This window comes from Perca fluviatilis, chromosome 24 (assembly GCF_010015445.1).
Source record: "Perca fluviatilis chromosome 24, GENO_Pfluv_1.0, whole genome shotgun sequence".
Taxonomy (NCBI): domain Eukaryota; kingdom Metazoa; phylum Chordata; class Actinopteri; order Perciformes; family Percidae; genus Perca; species Perca fluviatilis.
Genome location: NC_053135.1, coordinates 18,067,924 through 18,091,055, shown reverse-complemented (window position 1 = coordinate 18,091,055; position 23,132 = coordinate 18,067,924). Strand labels below are relative to the sequence as shown.

Below are 23,132 nucleotides of genomic sequence, written 5' to 3'. Positions count from 1 at the left end.
GTTTGGGGGTTTTTGCGGTTGGTCACATGATGACTCACCGCGAGCATCGGCGGGGTTTATGAACAGTACGTGCCCTCGAGTCCAGTATCTGGGCTGCAGGAATTTGAAACTCTCGTGCAGCACCGAGGCCTCGGATGTCACGTCTGTCCAGGCTCATGGTGCAAAAATGTCCCCGCGGCTGTTGAGATCAAGTGAAAAATATGGAGGATCCCTTCAGATTTCTGTCAACACTGAACTAGAATGGGCAAAACTTGGCAAATTACACATACAGAAACACATTAGGAATGTATATCTGTAATTTGACTTTTACTCGAGTATGTTTATAATATGTTTTAATAGGGCTGGGGCGATAGGGAGAGATTCAGATATCACAATATTATTGACCAAATACCTCGATAGCGATATTGCGGCGATATTCTAGGCTTGACAGTTGGTGCTTTAACAAAATATCTTCACACTTAGATTTTAGATAAATAATCATCAGTAATGTGGACATAATGTCTAAGTGGGGAAAAGGGAAATAATAGAATGGCTAGAACAGTCTGGTAAGTTCAGAAAAGTACATCACTTTAATGTTATGTTAACTGTAATGCAGCCTTTAAAACCAGGAAAAGACACCATTTATGTCATATCACGATATGACGATATCCAAAATCTAAGACGATATCTAGTCTCATATCACGATATCAATATAATATCCATAGGGGAGTGTATAAATTGCAGCATATATTGCCCAGCCCTATGTTTTAATATGTTTGAAATATTGCACTTCTACTTACTGTGGAAAAAAAGGATATAAAAAGTATATAGTCAAATCGAAAGCTGGAAATCTTTTCTTTGGCTTTTTATTGCTTTTTTCCAACATTATTGTTGCTTTTTTTTTCACCGAGTTTTAATCTGCCAGCTGTCAAGATCAGGAACAGTGGTTGTGTCATTTAACTTGTCTCTGCTTATCTGTTCTTGTTCTATGCCCATGTGTTGTATTGTTGTGGCTTATCTCGTGTTTTCTCTGGAACCGCCTCACACCCTCTCGTCTGTAAAAAAAAAAAATCCCCTGCTTTTGTCTGTGCCAAAAACCAAGTTCGACACAGCGCCGCAGGGTGTAAGGATCGGGGGGTGGAGGAGGGTGGAGTGTCATGGGTGTTGATTTCTGCTGAGCATCTGCCAGGAGGCCCCATGGAGGGGCGGAGGGGGGGTTTGCTCCTTTTGCTTTGGAGAATTTGAGTTATTTGATAACTGGTAAAGCACAGCAGGCATGATGGGTTTCTGGGTTAGTAAAATTGAGAGATTGAAAGGCTAAGGACCCAAATGTTGGAACTCATCGGTTCATCTCTGTGCTACTCCAGACTTAGACAACAGGTGGCAGCATTTCACCTTTATTTTCCTGTGTGTCTGTGTGTGTGTGTGTGTGTGTGTGTGTCTGTCTCTGTGTGTGTGTGTGTGTCTCTCTGTCTGTGTGTCTATATGTGTGTCTCTGTGTCTGTATGTGTCTGTGTGTGTGTGTGTGTGTGTGTATCTGTTTGTGTGTGTGTGTGTGTGTGTGTGTGTGTTTGTATGTGTCTCTGTGTCTGTGTGTGTCTGTTGATCTGTGTGTGTGTGTGTGTGTGTGTCTGTGTGTGTTGTGCAGAAACCAGGAAATACTGTTTTTAGTTTAGTTTTGAGTCTCCAAAGTACACTTTGGAAAGTAATTACCAGTAGGTACCTTTTGGCTCAGTAGAAAGAGCAGATACACAATGAAATGACCAAAACTGTGATACCAAAAAAAACTGTTACTGTTCCATATGAACATATGCATATCCATTTCTTTTTATAATCCTAAAATCCTTTGCACCCTTTTTTCCATCATTTCTCATTGCAACCAGTGATCAGTACGGTAACGTACAGCAGACCTGACCCCTGCAGCCTCTGTGCTGCTTCCATCTGCTGGTTCATGGAAGTACTGCGAGTACATGAATGGATCCACTGCAGGGCCAAAAGTATGTGGACATCTGAACATTAACACCCATACGTGACGAAAACACTCCAGTTCCTCCCAAAGGTGTTGGATTGGCTTGTGCAGGCCTGTAATGTTCTTCCACACCAGACTGGGAAACCCATTTCTGCGTGGACCTGGCTGTCGCTGTGATGGAAACCGTTCCCTTATCCACTCCCTCACTATTCCCTAGCTAGTGTTTATTAAATAGTAGGGATGCACCGAATCCAGATTTTTCGGGTTCGGCCGAATACCTGAATCCACTGGTTAAGATTCTGCCGAAACCGAATACTGAATCCTCCTCCCATCTTCAGTCCATGAACACAGTAAACTCATGAATGAAGTAAACGACGTCCCCAGCAGTGTATTTTTCATTTTATTTACCTGAAATTGCTGCATTCTGGCTGCTGTCTGGAGATTCCTTCATGCACAACTATTCTTTCGTACGTTTCATACGCACATGTCTTAACAGCGGCCATGTTGTGTATAGTTTAGGGCCCTCGCCACCACGAGACAAATCGGCATTGCTAATTGAACATGTAGCTGGACTTGAATGGCCTTCTTTTGACTGAAAGTACTGCCAAACTACACTTCTTCTGCTCAAGAGTTCCATTTCCACTTTCTCACAGCCTACTGCAGTGAACGCTCCACCTACGGAAACACCTTCCCGTGATCAACGGCGGCGTCATTACGTCGACCAGCGTAGCGCGCGTAACGCAAGCGTAGGGTTCGGTTCGGTGGGAAAAAAATTTCGGCAGAAACCCAACCCTGTCAAAAAGCCCAATATTCGTGCACCCCTGGTAAATGGGGAACTATATCGGCCAAACCAGATGTCGGACACCGAAGGCATCGTTGCGTACCGGTTGGTTGGTGTGGCGGCGGGCGCACCCGGCATCATGTAAACAAACCCAAACTAAAATCCTTCTAATACGTCCCTGGAACAAACCGAGCACCCAGGAGAATATTGAAGGTTGTGTATTATATACAGTATGTTGCATGTTAAAAAGCGAAAGCCCGCTCCATTTTTCCTTTTTAAATTTTCCGCGGTGACTTCTGCTTGTTCTTCTCCTCCTCCGTGAAAAAGTAAAATGTAGGCTACATCGTATGTACTCTCACATTAGCTGTGCATTGCGGGTATTTTATAGTGGACTATATAGTGAATGAAATGAACTGCAGAGAATTTGAATACCGCTACAAAACGACAAACTGTTAAACAACATTTCCATGATAGGGAACGGTTTCCGACACAGCTTTTGTCACGTGGAAACAGGAAATGGTCTCAATATGGAGAAGGAAAAGAAAATCCTCAAGTTAGTTTTTCAGAAAGGAGGGCGGGACCTAGTGTGGATCGACACAGATGTCCCACCAAAACGAGTTCCTTCCCGAGACTATTTTGCAAAGCCACCGTCGCTGCGTCTGGAGCTTAGCGCCGTCCAAAACGAATGTGATTGGTGTAAAAAAAAAAAAAAAAACCAGAGCGTTATGTCCGAGCCTGTCTCCAGCGCTTCCTCCAGCAGGTTGTCGACTGTGTGGTTTGGAATGAAAGGTAAAAAACCTTCTCGACGACGTAGTTAAGGCGGCAGGCGTGTGTTGCTTAGGCGGCCGCCTTAACTGCAAAGTGCTGCGGGAAACCCTGGTCTGGCAACGCGAGACAAGACGGTACCCGACAAGTTAGTGCTGTTGTAAGATGCCCATTTCCCCTTCAGGAATCCTCTATATATCATGCTGTATATCTGAAATGAATACCCTTCCTTTTCATTTCTGTAGTTTTGCATTTGTTTCAGGATCCATCTACTTCTCTGGCTGTTTCATAACATTGTAGAAGCCCAATATTTCCTCCTTAATTCTGCCAGACACTGACAAACATCGTACCAGAACACATGAACCCACAGTCTAATCATTGAGTTCCCCCACCACTGTGTTATGGTTGAAGAACATACATGGTGTAGCGTGTGAAATGTGGGGTGTCCCCTGAGGAGAACCGAGAGAGAAACACGATACAGCCATTAAACGGAGAGACAAAGAAGCTGCCGGGCCTGAGAAAAACGCCAGCAGAAACATTAGCTCCTGTCATCCTGGACCTTTTTTCTTTCTTTTATGAGATAATAAAAGACTTGTAGATGAGAAGAAGAGCGATGGAGGCTTTCATGTCCCAACAAAGAGGTTAAATGAGGCGAGGAAAGTGGATGACAAATGCCTGTAAAAGTTTGTTAACTTTTAAGTAGGTGGTCGGTGCGATTACCGTCTTGTGTGCGACAAGTTGTAAAGATGGAAAGGCAACTAATCAACTGTGTGATTATATACCGGGGACAGGTATATGAGCTCTAGAAGCCCCAAATATGGAAATGTTTTAATCAATTAAAACACGACAGTCTTACCAAGAGCTCAAAAGTCTTTCAACTGAATTCAGAGAGATGTATTTTTTTTATTTATTTTTTTATTTGCAGGTCTGAGAAAGTTAAACACACACACACACACAAACACACACACTCATAAGTCCCCCGACAGTCTTGCAGCTCTGGAGGAATCTGGTCGGCGATTAGTTGAGGTCGGGGAGATTTAGACACTCACAGCTGCAATTTATACACTCCCCTCTTTCTTTTCACCTCTTGTTCTGTCTCTCTCTCTTACCCCGGTATCCTAAAATGCTCTATGACAACGTAGCTCCTTCTCTTTATTCTGCAGAAGTACTATGTGCCCCTGTATCTCTGGTCTGGCGCTGATGAGTGGTTAAAGAGGAAGTAGACATAACATTCCCGCTGGAGCGTTAATGTGCAGCTGAAGTACTGGAATGTTGTGTGTGTGTGTGTGTGTGTGTGTGTGTGTGTGTGTGTGTGTGTGTGTGTGTGTGTGTGTGTGTGTGTGTGTGTGGGTGCACGTGCATGCGTGCGTGTGTGTGTACACGTGCGTGTGTGTGTGTTTTTGTGTATGTGTGTGTGTGTGTGTGTGTGTGTGTGCATGCGTGTCAGCTGTGCAGAAAACAAGAAATACCGTTCTTAGTAGTCTTGAGTTTCCAAAGTACACTTTTCCTTGGTTTTATATTTATTGTCTTTCTTTTCTTGTGTGTGTGTGTCTGTGTGTGTGTGTCTGTGTGTGATACTCCAAAATGAAAAGCACCAGGGGCCCTTCATGAACTGACATTCACAAACTCACTGAAGCACAATGCCGTGGTGTGTTTACTTACCCTGCTCGTGGCCCTGTGCAGGTCAGAGCAGCTGACAGCTGACAGCGATGAAAAGTTGTTGGACGCACAGCGAGAGGGCTAACATGCGTGTGGAACAGGCCGCAGGGCATGTATGTTCCTTATTGACTAGCGTGTTGAACATGCAAATGGGTTTCACCTTTTTTTTTATATATATATTTAAAATCCAGATGTCTGTAGAAATGGATCTGTAGCTTGTTCCTTCTCTCTCAGGTCATTTTTTTAATGTCAAAAATATCCACATTCTTTAAAGGAAATGTGATCAACTCCCAATTTCTCATCTCATGCTTCTGATTCATGTGATGCTTTTTATTCTGCTGCTGTAGAGGAAGGAAGGAAGAAAGCAAGAAAGAAAGAAAGAAAGGAAAAAGCTTCATGGCACAATCGGCATAGGCAAAAAAAAGAGAGAAAACAAACTAGACAGGAAGTCTCGCTCTCCCCCAAACACACTCTCTGTAATTGCTTTTGGTAATTACAGCAAGACTGAGGCGTATATGAGCCGTTCTGTTATTTGTCGGTGCTCTCTGCTGTACAGTTTTCATATCCATGCTTTGTTTCTGTATGAAAATCCCACCATTGTCTAGTCAGAACGTAGTGAAGGCTGAGGTTCTCAAAGGTCACCCGTATTCACTTCATGTTTTTAAAGTAGCGCAAATCAGTTAAGATCATTTCCAACTTGATTTATTTTTTGTGTTTATTTATTTCTTTTGTCCCACATTTTCTCCCCACGCATCCAAAAGTTCTGTTAGTTGCTGCAGGAACTTTTTTATTTTATTTTTTTTTACCACGCTGGGCATTCACTCTGTCCCTTTGCAGATCGCTCCCTGACAAATCTTTTTGGTCACTTTTTTCAGTTTTTTTTTCTCACTTTTTTGGTCACTTTTTTTTAACAAGTTTTTGTCACCTCTGGCAATGTTATTTATTTGTTGTCACTTTTTCCGATTCTTTTTGGTCACTTTTTTCAGTGTTTACCAAAAAAAAAAAAAAAAGGTTTTGTCAATTTCTTATCTGCGATTTTGTAGCTTTTTCCAACATTTGTCACTTTTTCAACGTTCTTTTGTCATAGTTCTGACATAGGAGGGCTAAGACGAGTGTAAAAGCCTCCTTCCTAAAAGGTTCATCGAGTTAACAGTCACTTGATTAAACTGTTAAATGGGCTTTGGGAGAGAGCTGATCCACCGACTGGTTGTAGACCTCTCTGCACCAGCTGGCTTTCACACGCTCCCCACAGCATCCAGTCGGGAGGACTTGGCTCCTCTTTTCCTGTTCAGTGTCCGGGCAGAATGAGCACATATGCTGACAGCGGTAGCCGCGTTGTATGAATGCCCACATTTTTCAAACTGTGGCAGTTTCCAACCCCTTCAAATGTCATGCAGCGTGGGCGTGGGAGGTCTGAGGGCTGGAATGTGCAACAGCTGGATGTCCTCGCTTGGTGGATGAGGTGGGTAGCTGGATGATGGGGGACACACACAGGCAGCGCTGGAAGAAGCAATCAGATCCTTTTACTTCAGTAAAAGTACTAACGCCACACTGTTAAAAGTCCAGCACTGACAATGTTACGTAGGTAAAAGTGTGTAAGTATCATCAGGAACATGTACTTGAAGTATTAGTAGTAAAAATCCTCACATTTTAGAAACTCAAATAAGTCAAAAAAAGGGTCATTATCGAAAACTATATATTGTTTGCTAGCTTCATTTATAATAAAACATCAGATTTTATAAACTACATGTGTTCTGTGCGCAGACATCTTAATGTGTAAAGTAACTAGTAACTAAAGCTGTAACAGATGAATGTAGTAGAGTAACTAAAGTAACTAGTAACTAAAGCTGTAACAGATGAATGTAGCGGAGTAACTAAAGTAACTAGTAACTAAAGCTGTAACAGATGAATGTAGTGGAGTAACTAAAGTAACTAGTAACTAAAGCTGTAACAGATGAATGTAGTGGAGTAACTAAAGTAACTAGTAACTAAAGCTGTAACAGATGAATGTAGTGGAGTAACTTAAGTAACTAGTAACTAAAGCTGTAACAGATGAATGTAGCGGAGTAACTAAAGTAACTAGTAACTAAAGCTGTAACAGATGAATGTAGTGGAGTAACTAAAGTAACTAGTAACTAAAGCTGTAACAGATGAATGTAGTGGAGTAAAAAGTCCAATATTTCTCTCTGATATGTAGCAGAGTAGAAGTAGAAAGTGGCATGAAAAGAAAAGACTCAAGTAAAGTACAAGTACCTCAACATTTGGACTTAAGTACAGTACTGGAGTAAATGTACCTAGTTACATTCCAGCGCTGCACACAGGCCGTGTGGAGGAGGAGGAGGGTGTGGGGGGATCCCTTTGTTTTTCTCCCATCTGTGAGAACCTGGGTGTGGTACATTTTCCGAGGCTGTTCTCCGATGAGTTGATGAGGTCGCTCCCCCGGGAGGGGAGCTCCGATCCGATCTGCCCCTCACTTTGTCAGCTGCTGTCTTTCGTTCATCCCTCGCTCACTGTTCGCTGCTGCTCTTCTTTCTTCCCCTACGCTATGTCAAAAAAAAGACATCACGCAGTTTGTAGCGCGGCCGTTTCACACACTGAGCCCCAGTTTTAACGATCTGAGCGCACGGTGTGAAGCGCCTGGCGCAGGTGTGTTTAGGGCGTGTCCGAATCCACTTTTGCTAGTTTGACGGCAGAAGAAAGGGTCCTGTGCGCCGGGCGCCTGGTTCTAAAGGGTTGTACTTAGTGTCCTCATTAATCAGAGGTGTGTTTTGGGCGTAACATGCAATCAACCAATCAGAGATCATCTCCCATTCCCTTTAAAAGCCAGGCACGTTTGGATCTTAGCGCATTGCTATTATGATGGAGGATTTGCACCGGAATATTGTTATATGTAATCTTCTGCAATATTTGTGTGTTGCTGTGCGTCCCTGTGTGTGTGTGTGTGTGTGTGTGTGTAACAAGCATAGTGTGCGCGCTGCTGTGCACGAGCCTAGGAGCATTTTACTAATGCTCTGTTAAAATAACAATGAAATGCTGCGTTATTGACTTTAGACCAGGTTTTTGTTGGTCAATGGCGTGATCAGAACACTTCCCGCTGCCTCAAGATAGAAATATTCCCCAGAATGCACCTGAACACACCTCCCTGTAAGACCAGCACGGCCATGGGCGCACAGATAGATGCAAGGTGCATTTGCTATTTAAATGACGCGGGCGCTGGACGGGATATTGAGAAGTGCGTCGGTCTTAGACTAGCAAAGACACCGGCGTCAGGCTTTGCCGGGTGCAAGACAGGGCCCAATATCACATGTTACTGTTTGGGTGTTTCCAGTCTTGTAAAGTACTTGAAGGGCAGTACTTGAGTAAAAGTATCTCATCAGAAAATGACTTGGAAGTGAAAATCACCTTTTAGAATATGACTTGAGTAAAAGTCTTAAATTATCTGAAATGTACTGTACTTTAGTATCAAAAATAATTTTCTGATATTAAATGTACTTCATTTTCAAAAGTAAAAGCCAAGATCAAACTTTGGTTATGAACTTTATTCTGGCTTCCTTATTGTAATCCGCACCTTCTTAAAACGTCAAACTCGAAGAGAAAAACAGAAGAATTTAAATTTTAGAATCTTTCAGAAACATTTCTCGCAAGTAACGAAGACGCTGAGGGGAAATGTATTGGAGAAAGAGTGAAAGTTTCCTGAAATATAAATAAAGTACAGATACGTGAAAATTCTACTTAAGTACAGTAACGTTACATTGCAACACTGTGTATTGCCTATCTAACCTTATGACCCCGCCCCCCCAGGTAGGTAACCACAGCTCTACTCTTCCCCTCACTTTGCTTATTATTACTTTTATTCTAATACATGCATTTTCTACCACACTTACCCATGAAACCTAACCTCTCTGTTGCCCTTATTTTAAGACACGGAGTAAACTCCGTTTAGACCTACAGTAAACTTCTTACTGTTTTTTTTTTTTTAAATACTTTATTTATACTGATAAATAGGGAGGCTGCAGTTCAGCATGTTCCTTTTGATTCTTGCCCATTTTGATACGCATTGGCAACTTGGAATTTAGACACTGAGCCCAATGTGAACCAAACCTCTTTATTATGGCCTATATTTGTTTCAAAAACTCCATGTTTCCCTCCCCAAGGTTATTTCCGTGCAGGACGGGCATGTGGTTGCATGCTTTTTTTTCTTCTCTCCATGCCGCAGAGAAGGTCTTAGTGGACCCACTCATCAACTCACACAGAGGGAGGAGTTTGAGTGTGCGTTGGGGCAACTTGGAGTAACCAATGGCATCCATCATCAGTGTAGCAAGCCAGCCTCTGCACTTTGGGTCTCCCCCCCTGTCCATGCAAGTGCTTTTTTATGAGTTTGCAAGCACTGGGAGATCTAGAGGGAGGGTCTCTGAGTGCAAGCAGAGTTTTTATGTCTTGGTTTTCATTCAGTGGATGCTCAGTGGCCCTTTGAGCAGCTTGGATTTAACTGTTGACCGGCTGGCTAACAGGTGGCCCTTTGGGGGATACAGTGAGAGCACTGTGTGGGAGCGCTGCTGCACGCTGAGACATTTTGGAGGACCGTTAGCCCGGAGCCAGCAGCAATGTCGAGGAGGATCCAGACGGGGTTGCTTCTCCTGGTTCTCTGTGCCGGGAGCTTGGACGCCTGGTGGTGGAACAAAGCTCCGGAGGCCACCACGGAGGCCCCGGCGGACAAGACGACGCCGGCAGGAACGACGGCCGCCGCCGTGACCACTGACATCACGCCGAAGAAGGAAGAGGAGGAGGAGGATGACAACTTGTCCGGGGTCGGGGAAGAAATCCTCAACGTGGCCACGGGAATCCGTAAGTTGGTCGAGGCGTGGGACGCAACCCCGGCCCCGACCGCCAGGACTACTAACGGAGGACTGACAGAGAAGGTGGAGAGCGCTAACCCTAACACCACGGGTAATGCAAACGGGTTCAGAGGGGAGAGGGCGGAGGGGGGGTCTGGGATCCGGGTAGGGGACGGGGATGGGTCAGGATTTGATCTCGGGTCAGATGCAGAGTCAGTTTTGAAAGATGATAAAGTCCCGGCTATCAATTTAATCAGAATTCTAGCCGATGTTCCTAAAACCAATGAGACTGTTGAGGGCGTTACGGATTCCTCGCTAACCCCCCCCGCTAGTCGCCTCAGTGGTTCCGACCCACCTTGTCTCTCCGTGCCTTCCCATTGGCCCATTTGCAAGCGGCCCAAGTTTTTCACGCTGCCCAACTCTTTCAACCACACATCTGTGGAGGAGGTGGGGGCGGTCCTACAGGAGTGGGCGTGGCTCGCGCGGGCGGGGTGTCACCACAGCGCCGAGTGGTTCCTCTGCCTCCTGCTGGTGCCTGGGTGCCCGTCACCGGCCGCGCCCCCGAACCTGCCCTGCCGCAGCTTCTGCCACGTGCTGCAGGACCGCTGCTGGACGTCCCTGGAAAACGGGCGCCTCCCGGTCGAGTGTCACCTCCTGCCCGAAAGAGCGCAGGAGCGCGGGCGTCCTGCGTGCGCGTCGATTAGTAACCTGAAAGGTAACCCCAGCGGGTTAGAATGTATCCTGTCTGCTGATACATTTTGAATCCCATGTCCCGTCACTTTTTCTGTCGATTGTTTTAAGCGTTAGTCTGTGTGTTTGTGCGGTGTTTGTTTTTTTATGGTAACACGTGTCCGAGTGCATTGTCGCTTGTTCGGGGTCTCACGATTCACTTTAAATGATGATTTTTGCATGTTTTTGCCATTTCTTTTTTATGCAATTACAAGGACTTTACGTTACAGCTGACGAAATGTTTGAACTGCAAATGTTCTACTTCTGAGCAACCTTTTGGCACATTTCTTTAACCTGCAGGGACTCCAACGATTTAGTGGTACACTACTATGACATTTTCACAAAAAACATGCAGCAGAACCAGAGATATCATCTTTTTATTTGAATTTCACACATTCTTCTTACTTGTCAAAACCTGCCGTCCACATTATCCACAATTCAGCTCGGCCGCTGACCGTTGAGTCGGAGATTAGCAGCAGGCTCCAGAGGTCTGGTAGGGTTCTTTACAACGTCGCAACCTCAGATTTCTTTTATTTTCAAACTCGTAGTCTTCAGACCCAACCCACGCGAGCTGGTGGACCTCCCACCCTTAAGCCAAGTCCATTAAACGAGCAAACATGTCAGCTTTCATTGTCGTCAAAGTTACATTTGCAGTTGCAGACTGATTGGACGGTCGATAAAAAGCCGACTGAGACGAATGCTCTAACTCAGTGGTTCTCAAGCTTTTTTCAATAAAGTCCCCCCTTTGAACAGTGTTTTTAAGCCATGAAACCCTAACCAGTGCAAATTATTTTTGGTAGAACAAAAAAAAGTCTCTATAAAGAGGAAGAATACAGCGATGTCAGCGCTAGATTTACTAAACAACAGCCTTGGACCTGGAACACATTTAAATGCTGATGAAAAATAAACGACAAACCTTTGAAAAAGACCGTAGAAAGAAGACCGTAGAAGTAACTACAGCCTTGGAACTGAAAAACATTTAGCAAAAAAATGTCCCGTACCCCCTGCAGTCCTCCAAAGTACCCCTAGGGGGACACGCACCCCCATTTGAGAAACGCTCATGTTTCAAGTCTCTGCAAGTTGAATATCCAAGACGTGCATTGGACCGAATGATGCCTGGAAGGTGGGACATGGTTGCCAATAATGTAAAGTCTAAACAATCTGCAACAAATGGGTTGAAACATGCAAAAACCAGCGGTGTTATCGTTGCAGTCGTCGCTGCTGTTGTCGTGCTGCTTTCTGTCCACTTGCACGTGCCCCGAGGAAAAAGAACGCATGACGCAACACCTGAGTTCACGTCACTGTCCCAGGCTGCATGCCGCCTCCATGTGATTGTCTTGCCGATCTGTAAAAGCACCGTTTTTTTTGGACAGCAACGTAACTTTGTAGCTTGTTTTATGTTATTTATGTTGTATTTCGGCAAAGCTGAATGTGAAGACCAAACTAACTAAAAATGCATTCCGGAATATTCCGCTTAGTACATGATTACGTGAATCCAAACCCACTTAACCCTCGTGTTGTCTTCCCGTACACCAGGAACTTGTTTTCCTTCCGGGTCAAAATTCAAAATTAACTTTTTTTTTGGCTCTTTCCCCTGATGCTTTTGACAGTTTTTGTCACTTTTTCCAACGCTTTTTTTTAATTCATAGTCAATAAACCTAATTTAAATGACATTAAACCTAATTTTTTAGTTAAAAAAAAGCAGAAATGATGAATTATTTTGACTAATAGTTAAGATCAGTGGATGTTGAGTGAATCACAGACTGCTTTATGTCAGAGTTCAGTCAGGAGAGAGTTTTAAGACCATTTTAAATTATTTTTTCAAATGCTATGAAATTGAATGAAACGCCCAACATTCAGTGGAAGTTTTCATTAATTTTACCTGCGAAGAACGTTGGATGGGTCCCATACAACATACATGCATGTATCCAAGTTATTTTTCGGCAATTGGGTTGTAAGAAACCCATATTTCGGATTTTAAACAAACTTTGAAGATGGGTCAAATTTGACCTGAGGACAACAGGCGGAGGGTTAAAATGACTTTCTATATTGAATCAAAGGTCTCTAAGTCCATTTATATTAAGAAAAGCATAGAAAAAGCATTTGATTTACACAGTTAAGAAGTATTTCCCCCCCCCCGGGTATAAACCCTTAAGACAGGAAATGCTCCAGAGGCCCATGTCCAGCCTGTTAGCGGCGCCATAAATTGTGCAGTCTTCATCAGCGGAGGTTTGTTGCTGCATGGACTCTTCTTTCAGGGGTTAACAGTATGACCTTAAAACATGAAGCCATCTTTAGAATGCATTTTTCCCACAGGGATATTTAATGCAAATCTCATGGGTTAAAGTGGCAGTTAGTTTTGTTATTTTCCATGTGCCACAAGTGAGGCTCTTGTTTGGATAACCTTTAAACTCCGATACAAGCCATACTGTTGAACACAGTGTTAACTTCTACTATCTGTACAGTCCTTACGTATGCATGTGCTGCAGAATTGAGATTTTCCCTGAATTATAATGATCAAGATGTAGTGAAAGTGGCTTCCTAAATGGGACCCTTTTTTTACATTATACAGTACAGGATGTGAGGCATCGACGTGTTTGTCGTTAGACTGTTTTTTATTGGGTGTGGATTTTCCAAACACCTGCGTTGGCTACCTCGTTCATTAACCAATGCACACACAAGAAAAGGAAGAGGGAGAAATGGGACGTTTAGGGTCTTGTAAGCTAATTATTTTCCAGCAGACATGGTGTACAACAACATTTAACTTCTCTCACTTGATTTTATGGACATTATGTATAATCCGAGAATCCGAGAGGGACCTATTTGTTCTATATATTGCATATAATCAGTCACCTGATTTAGGTTTTAACCCTGCTTTTGTCCTTTGTTCCTCTTTTTAAGTTTAATTCACAGTTTATTAATACATACACAGGGAGAGACACACACACACACACACACACAGATACGCAGAGAGAGACACAGACACACACACACACACACACACACACACACACACACACACACACACACACACACACAGACAGAGACAAATACAGAGACACACAGACTGAGAGACACAGAGAGAGACACACACACACACACACACAGACACACACGCACACAGACACACACACAGACAGAGACAAATACAGAGACAGACAGACTAAGAGACACAGACACACACACACAGACACACACACACACACACACACAGACACACACGCACACAGACACACACACAGACAGAGACAAATACAGAGACACAGACAGACTAAGAGACACAGACACACACACAGACACACACACAGAGACACAGACAGAGAGACAAATACAGAGACACACACACAGACACACACACACACAGAGACACAGACAGAGAGACAAATACAGAGACACACACACACACACACACAGACTGAGAGACACAGACAGACACACACACAGAGGCACACACGCACACAGACAGAGACAAATACAGAGACACACACACACAGACTGAGAGACACAGATACACACACAGATAGAGACACACACACACAGAGATAGAGAGACATGGTTCCAAAAAATGTAAATGGTTTTTAAAACCTTTTTCCTTTCATGTTTATTTGAAAAGGGACAGATGCTTAGCCATAGACATTTGTATACAGCATCACAGCGTTCAAAGCTATTGCTAGTTTCCAATGGCCGTCCCTAGAAGGGCTTTAAGACAGTCATGATACCAAACACTACGTACATAAAGCAATACATAAAGCACATAACACATACATCAAACTAGTGGTAACAAGTCGGAATGAAGTTGGCTATGAAGATGCAACCCAGAATCGGGTGATGATCTGTACTTTATGTTTTAGAAACGGGTAAAACAGACGGAGGACAACACAAGGTTTGATTGTAATAATTGTTCCTACATGCAGCATAAGTCTGGTTGGACAATAATTACTCTATTTGCTTCTGTCAACTCCTGCTCTTGCATGCCCCGTCACACATTTCTGTCCTGGGTTATCTGCTTGGCATCATATTTCACAATTTCTGATCAGCATTGGCGTTGGAATTCTGTGTGGATTTCGAGGCGAATGCTGTTTGAGCTTCTAGAGTCGCAAAGAGGGGGGAACAATTGGACCGTCTGTGGCGGGGAGGATGGGCAGCGGATGGCATTTATGATCGCGCCTGTGGGTGGGAAAGTGGTCTCCCCTGAAGAAAAGAGTGTCGCGATTGTGTGCTCGGTTCGGGGAGAAAAGGGCAACGGTGTCGCGGCGAGTAACAAGAGAGCCTTGTGATTGGGATGAGACTGGGCGGCTCGACGTCTCCACCAGGGGTCAGAGGGCACGGCCAGTCCCCTACCCTCTCTGACCAGTAACACTTGATGGGCGGTAATTAGGCGCATGTGCCAACCGTTAACCCTCCCTCCTCAAATCTGACCCATTTTCAAAACGTTTCTATATCAGAAATATGGGTTTCTTTCAACCAAATTTTAAAACAAAATAACGTGGATGGTTCCGAATTAATTTTTTTACATTTTGACCCAGAAAAACAAAAAGTTGCATGGTCGACGGGGAAGACTAGCCTAGAAATCTAGACGCACCCTAGCGGCGGCAAATGTAATTTGCAGCCAGGGCCAGTCTAGCAACTTGGCTTGTGAGCTGGAAAAACAAACTCTGGTCAGGCCAATCACATCATGTATAGAGTCGGTGGGCGGGGCTTATGGCTGCTGCAGCTGGCGAACAGCGATCTTTCGAAATCGGCTTTGCGACTCTGGAAGACTTGGAGTTGAGCTTTTCTTTGAGAAAAGAACAAAGAACTAGCCGGACAAGCCAGACCCACATCCAGATGTTGGGTCTGGGAACTCACCATTGGCAGGGCTCAATCCGAGGGGCGGGATAAACGGTTGTCTTTCAAATTCCCTCTGCACGCAATAGGATAGCGCTACAACCAGGAAGAGCAACGCTAGTTGATAGATTCAGCTTTAAACTGCGAACACATCTTCCTTTTTTAAGAATGACTTCAGAGCCGTTCTAGGCTAGGGGAAGACAACACAAGGGTTAAAAGCTGAGCAGAGACGGAGACTGGGACAAAGTGTGAGAGGGACTTTTGTGCGAGCGGGAATGAGCCACTCTTTAAAGGAAAAGTGGTCCACAGTCAGTTCGTGAAAAACCCTTTAAACGCTTTAAGCTGCTTATTGGGCCAATTTACAATGAAAAGGGTGATCATGAGTCAGAGTCCTTCCTGTTTGCCTGGACATTTTTGCTCCATTTCCAGTTAGTTAGTGGTGAGCTGCTCGCGGCTGCTGCAGCCATGGCAACGGCAGCGAAGGCGGAAAACAGTGCGAGAGAGAGCACAAAAGGAAACTGCAAAGGAGGAGCTCACCCATTTTAACATGCACGCTAAGAAATAAATCCATAAAATAACAGAAAAAGTTCTGTCTGCTCATTAATCCGGACTTTGTCCCATAATTTAAAAACAGAAATTTGGTGAGTAGCTGCAGTAAAAATACAGAACATTTTCTGTTATTTAAAATTCTCTCATACAAAGCTGCTCAGTTAGTAAAGAAATTAAATCTGTTCTTTAATTTATTCAAAGCCTCTTTTTTTTAAGCCCTTTTGACGCTTGTGGTGATGCCCTTTCCTACGCTTTTAAAAATCTTTTTTGGCGCTTTTGACTCTTGGTAATCCAAGTGCTGGTTAATAATTTACGATAATGGTGTAATTGTCGGGGGGAAGCTAAAAAGTCCCATGATGCAATTTGAAATGTAAATGAACAGAAATACAACCGTAAATCGTGTTCTATGGACAATTTCTGTTAAAATATACAGTCAAACAACTGTCGATACACGGATATTTCTTAGAGTGTAGTCTACTAGTCATCAGGCGTACTAGTAAGCTTGTAGAACAGTTATAGAACGTCTTAACGTTTGGGCTTTGAGATTTGAGTTTTTTTTAAGACGCCAAACAGTGGCGTGGCCTTGAGCCGGGACCAGGCTCAAGGCCGGGGCATTAGCTGTATAAACAAGTCGCCCAAATTAACATCAATGCTGTCGACACATCTGGGACCGACAGACGCTCCATATTCATGCTCCATCTTGAAATACGTTAGCCGGTAAGTGACATACAGGACATACTGCTCCGCCTTTCGCTTTTACGCTGTCACATGATAAACTCCCAAGGTGCTGCTAATGCTGCTAATGGGTATCGTAGCTTCCCGGCCCCGGCAAGTTTGAAGAAGGAAACATGGAGGACCACACGTATTCAAAATCACAATTTCAGGAACAGGAGTCTTCTTCTTCTTCGCCCAGAAAAAGAAAAAGGAGATTGAAAAGAGCAAGAGGCTCATAAAAAAGAGTGAAGGCTACCGTAGCTGTAATACCTACTTTGAACTGCGTGGCGTGAGAGAGTTGATTTCGACATATGATCTCAACGCTAGATGGGAGAAATTCCCACACATTGGACCTTTTAATGCCCATTTTGAATGTAAAGTCGCGAAAAGTCCGAAAACTTTCAGACCGGATGTGTCCGGAACGGTGTCCGAACATGGAACATCCCAACATCCCAACAGACAAGGGGTGTCATTCTCCTTATCTAACTCACAGCAAAAAAAAGCTAGTAAATGTTTTTTCCCCAAATTCTTTAATCATTTCTTTATTAGGGAGACACTATGAGGTTACTCTGTGGAAAGTGTCCAGCGTTTATTGGAGCTCGACCCTTACTGAAGACGAGAAATCATGGTTACCGTTTAGACATTTCTTGCGATTTCCCCCAACCAATCATAACTTTTAATCCAGTGTTTAGAAAAAAAAAAAGAAATGTAAAGAATAAAGTGTTAAAAAAAGCCCCCCCCCCCAATAAAAACAGGAAAGTATGCACACATTCCATCAGCAGCTTATAGTTGATGGTATCTGTTGCAGCTTTCATTTCTCCACACTGCCCGAATACATTCTTCACACAGCAACAACATTTCATTTGGACTGCAGCCAAGAAACCAGACAATTTCACAGCTTAAGAAAATGCTGGATGAGAACAAAAAAAAAACACCACCACCACCACCCGTGTGATGTAATCTGAACTCCTCACTGATCCCCCCCCCCCCACCCCATCAGTCAGTCAGGATTAATTTGCTCTGCGTTGATTTAAACGTGGATTAAAGTGTGGCCGTGGAGCAGAGGGAAGCCGCGGATGTCACAGCTGCGTCGCCTCCGTTTTGAAGTGTTGACTGACGCCACTCGGCTTCTCGGAGGCGTGAAGTCCAGTTGGTTTTCGGTCTCGAGAGGTTCAACTACAGCTGGGGGGTGTTAATGGTTGAACCCGCTGGTTTAACTGGCATGTTTGGTGTCAGAAAGAGACACTGAGGACTTAACATTTCTGTTTCTTAAGTAGGGCAGGGGTATCGAGTTCTATATTCTTTAGGCACCGACCAAAATTGCCTTGGTTAACCGCAAACCCCTACTCTAGTAGGTAAGGGCTCCTGCACACTGGCTGCGTGGCGTGAGCGTGTCATCTGCGTGGCGTGTCCGTTTTTATTTCGGCTCCCATGTTAACCGGTTAGAGCTTGCACGCTGCCTGCGTGACACGTGCGTCTCAGGCGCGGACCGCACCGAAAACGCAACTATTTTTCACGCGACACGCAAGCGTGTTGGAAGAATTTCCAGGGAAAAGATTTTATGTCATTTTGACACGACTACATTTAATAAATGACATGTTGATGTTTGAAAGTCTTTAGGTTTTGACATAAATGCAGATATAAATGTCATTTAAAAAAATAATAAATAATTATTGATTTTCAAATACTGCACCTGTCAATACAGAACCAAATATTCTGGAGCCTATTTTGCCGTCAATACTGCTGAAATTGTCTTTGCTGTTATCAAATCAGTATATGTTTATGTTTAACATGAAGTAAACTACTGCTTGAGTGCAGTACATTTCCACAACTCTCTCCTAGGGCTGGGCGATATGGAGAAAATCTGATATCGCGATATTCTTGTCCTAATACCTCGATGTTGATATTGTGGCGATATTATAGGGTTGACAATTGGTGCTTTAACAAAATATCTTCACAATGACATTTAAGATATGTAATCTTCAGTAATGTATAATGTCTGGGTAAAAAAAATAATAGAACAGCTAGAGTAGTCTGGTAACACAGAAAAGTACATCACTACTGTAATGCAGCCTTTAAAACCAGGAAAAGACAACACTTAAGCCATTTACGATATTATGATATCCAAAATCTAAGACAATATCTAGTCTCATATCACGATATCAATATAATATCGATATATTGCCCAGCCCTACTCTCTCCCCATATGTTGAACAAGGGTGACAGCGCCGCGTCAGAAACGTTTCTGGTGTGCAAAGACATAGAAAACGCCACGCAGCCGCCATGCAGCAGAAACACAACAGAATCGCCACGCTCACGCCACGCTCACGCCACGCTCACGCCACGCAGGCAGTGTGCAGGAGGCCTACGCTCGAAAGAGAATGGCAGGGCGCCGTAAGCGAGTGACGTCAGCGCTTACGGCGCTTACGCTTACAGCGTGTGGTCGCGCAAGGAGAGCGAGCGGTAACGGAGAGTAGCGTACGAGTGCCGCTGTGAGGAAAAAGATAGTAAAGATGATGTAAAGTGAGTTAAAAGTGAACAATAAAACGACAAGCTTGAGCTTCTTGTGCAAAGCTGAAGTGACGATTTTATATATATTTTTTAAATAATTTGTTTTGGCATTTAGGCCTTTTATTGTGACAGCTTAGACATGAAAAGGGGAGAGAGATGGGGAATGACTTGCAGGAAAAATTACCGCGGGCCAGAATCGAACCAGCGGCCTCTGCGTCAGCGACGGAGCCTTTATATGATATGCCTGGCGTTAGCCAGGACCAGTCGGGGTCACTTTACTGGCTGTCTCTCAATTAGTTTTTGCGAGTAACCAACTTGGGTACTCTAGCTATATAATTCAATGTGGGTACACGAATGTTGACATAAATTGGTGTTTGGCATCTTAGCATGTTTCCTTAATATCTGATGTAGGGCTGGGCGATACGGAGAAAATCAAATATCACGATATTTTTGACCAAATACCTCGATATTGATACCGCAACGATATTGTAGTGTTGACTATTGGTGCTTTCACAAACTATTACACAATGAGATTTTTGATAAATAATCATCAGTAATGTTGATATAGTGACTAAGTGGGTAAAGGCGAATAATAGAACAGTTACAACAGTCTGGTAAGTTCAGAAAAAGACATCACTTTACTGTAACGCAGCCTTTGAAACCAGGAAAAGACAACACTTATGCCATATTACGATATCCAAAATCTAAGACGATATCTAGTCTCATATCACGATATCGATATATTTCCCAGCTCTAATCTGATTGAAATTGGGGGTCATTTTTGGATTTATTACAGTAAATATATTACATATTGGACCTTTAACTGCTAATGATCAGTACTGGCCCTGAAAAAAACAGTATCAGTCGATCCCTATGAACAACATTGCGTTCCGTCCCATAAACCTCAAACCTACAATCTGAGTCATCGCTTCCTTCGATCAATGAAAAGTGTTTTGGGTCCAGTTTAAAGAGATTCCAAGGGATGCATAATCTGAATTTTGAAGGTATTTTTTGTGCCTCTTTTCTTAATGTTTCTTATCCTTCAGGGAAGCTGTTTTTTTTTTTTTTGCCCCTTGAGAGGCCAGAAGTTAGCACTCCTTAACTTCTGGAGGAATCCCACCAGTCCCACAATGACGTTTCAGGCTGTTTTTTTTAAACTGGCATGTTGGGTCTGTGCAGGCTTTTGGGACTGATGCAGTCTGTGCGCATCCTATCAAAAGTCCCTAATGATCCACTTTCCCATGGACATCTGACAAGCATTTCCTTCCTCTGCCTCCATCTGTCTGTCCGTCTGAGTCTCTCTCCACCGGCAGTATCTTTTTTTTTTTTTTTCGTTCTTCACACGGTAAAACAGGCATTGGGTTTCACCGGGGTTAAATGTTGGAAAATACGGACGTGGCACTTGAAGTAATCCCTCTGTAACAGAATACATGAGGTCATGTCTTATTGGCCCATGCCTTCAGGGCTGTGGAACGTCGCTGTGTGTCGTTCGGCCATACAATTGGCCGTGTTAGCACGGAGAAAGGGGAGGGAGGGGACAGAAGCAGGGTCAGCAGCATGGTCGGTACATGCCAGCTTCCATCTGTGCTTTGGAGAACAGCCAAGTCAAAAAAAAATATAAAAACATCTGGTCACTGACTCGAAGTAAACAGTCTGTGTTGGTAAAATAGTCATATTCAATAGCAGTAACCAAGGGCGTAACTTTGGGTTCCACATAGGGGGGGGGGACTTAATGGGGGAAATTATGTAGAAATGAACTACAAAACAATTGCCTAGTTCGTGTCCTGTTAATCATCTTGCTTGTTTTGCATTTGGTTAACGTGAAAAACAGAAATAAGTTCGGAGCTGGAGACGTGCGATTGCAACTGCGATAGAGAAATTAGAAAAAGTGTGTGTGTGTGTGTGTGTGTGTGTGTGTGTGTGTGTGTGTGTGTGTGTGTGTGTGTGTGTGGGTACTGTATGAAAGGATAGCTTGCAGACATACTGTAGTTGTTGTTCAGGACTGGGCTGTTGAGTGGGAGAGCTGTGGTTTTACTGGATAGCTTCCAGATGTGAATGTGTACACTGTGCACGAAGTCAAACAGGGTCTGGTATAGAATGTCGGAAACAAATTCACATGCTGGTGCAGAAGAAAAGTTTCCCTATTGCCATTATCATTTAAAAAAATTTTTTTTATTCCAGTAGGCCTTTAACGATGATTACATAATTTTCTAATTGTCAATCTTTTTCCATAATCATGCTTTCTTTGTTTAACCAAATTAACCGCTAACATTAGCTAAGGGCTTTAGGCGTGTGACTGGTAATCGATGATGTTGTTTAGATGTGCCAAATTGTAATTATATAAGTAATTATTGATCAGACTATATATTCAAATTATTATTTAAATTGTTAGTTGTTGGTACAACAAAAACAACAAGGGGTATGTTTTATGATGATAATAAAGAGGCATAGTTTACTTCATAGGCTGTGTGTTTGTGTTATTACATTATCTGGGTCAATGACAGCGATATATATACCCAAAAGATGTCTCCTGGGATTCATTCATAACTTTCATTTGTTTAAAAAAGTAATACATAAATACATCTTTTTAAATTTGACTGAAAGAGACTATTATATTATCGCAATTATTTCTGAGACAATTAATTGCGCGGCAACAGTGTTGAATTGTTACAGCTCTGAATTCCACCAACCCAATTTGAGCCGCCTGATTGGTGCAACAGCTGCAGCAGCTGTGTCACTGTGGGATTAACCAATAGCAGGTGCCCTTGGTGGGAAGTGGACCACCCGGCGCGCTCCGGTTGGATTCTATACTCCTACTGCGCTACATTTCAGAGAGAAATATTGTACTTTATGTACTCCACTACATTCCTCTGTTACAGCTTTAGTTACTAGTTACTTTAGTTACTCCACTACATTCCTCTGTTACAGCTTTAGTTACTAGTTACTTTAGTTACTCTACTACATTCATCTGTTACAGCTTTAGTTACTAGTTACTTTAGTTACATTCCTATACTTACTGACTTCATTACATTCATCTTTTCGGTTTCAGCTTTCGTTACTAATTACGCTACATTCCTCTGTTACAGCTTTAGTTACTAGTTACTTTAGTTACTCCACTACATTCATCTGTTACAACTTTAGTTACTAGTTACTTTAGTTACTCCACTACATTCATCTGTTACAACTTTAGTTACTAGTTACTTTACACGTTAAGATTCCTGCACACAAAACACATGTAGTTTATAGCATCTGATGTTTGATTATAAATGAAACTAGCCGACAGTAGAACGGCCTACAAGTCCAGCCATAGGCGTAATTTACTTGGGGGGTTGTAATAATAACAATAATTAAAACAGGGCTTTTTCCGAAGTTTTTGTTCCTTTTCAACATTTGTGTTGCTTTTTTCATAGTTTTTGTCCCATTTATTGAGGTTTTTTGGACAAACAAACTTTTAACACTTTTTTTGAACACTTTGTTGACGCTTTGGACCCTTTTTTTGATGATTTTACCGCACTATGTGACCCTTTGTTTCCACTTTCTAAAATGGGAGGATTTGTCTGCATCGAGTGCTTTTACTTTTAATACTACTAACTCCATTGTCCTGGTGATACTTACGTACTTTTACTTAAGTAACATTTTCAATTTGGGACTTTTACTTGTAACAGAGTATTTTTTTACAGTGTGGTATGGTATGGTACTTTTACTGCAGTATAGGATCTGAATACTTCTTCCCCCGCTGCATACTTGACACCGTGCTTGAGCCATGTTACTGGTTAGCGGTTGCACGGCGTTCGTGGTTCGACTGGTCATGACT

The 23,132-nt window shown here is 43.1% G+C and overlaps 1 protein-coding gene across 6 annotated transcripts in view; it reads left to right on the top strand.

Annotated features, from left to right (window-relative positions):
- Positions 1-23,132, top strand: part of LOC120554632 (collagen alpha-1(XVIII) chain-like) — a 72,196-nt gene that overhangs the window by 10,976 nt on the left and 38,088 nt on the right. For 3 of the 6 annotated variants that reach the window (XM_039793647.1, XM_039793648.1, XM_039793646.1), the window contains exon 1: positions 9,499-10,100. The exons of 1 other annotated variant lie outside the window; for it this stretch is intronic. In XM_039793647.1, coding sequence (XP_039649581.1) covers positions 9,758-10,100 — 343 coding nt within the window. In that variant the 5' untranslated portion in view covers positions 9,499-9,757. Of the gene's footprint in view, positions 1-9,497; positions 10,101-23,132 lie in introns of those variants that run through there. 2 more of the 6 variants (XM_039793645.1, XM_039793649.1) reach the window with 2 other exon arrangements.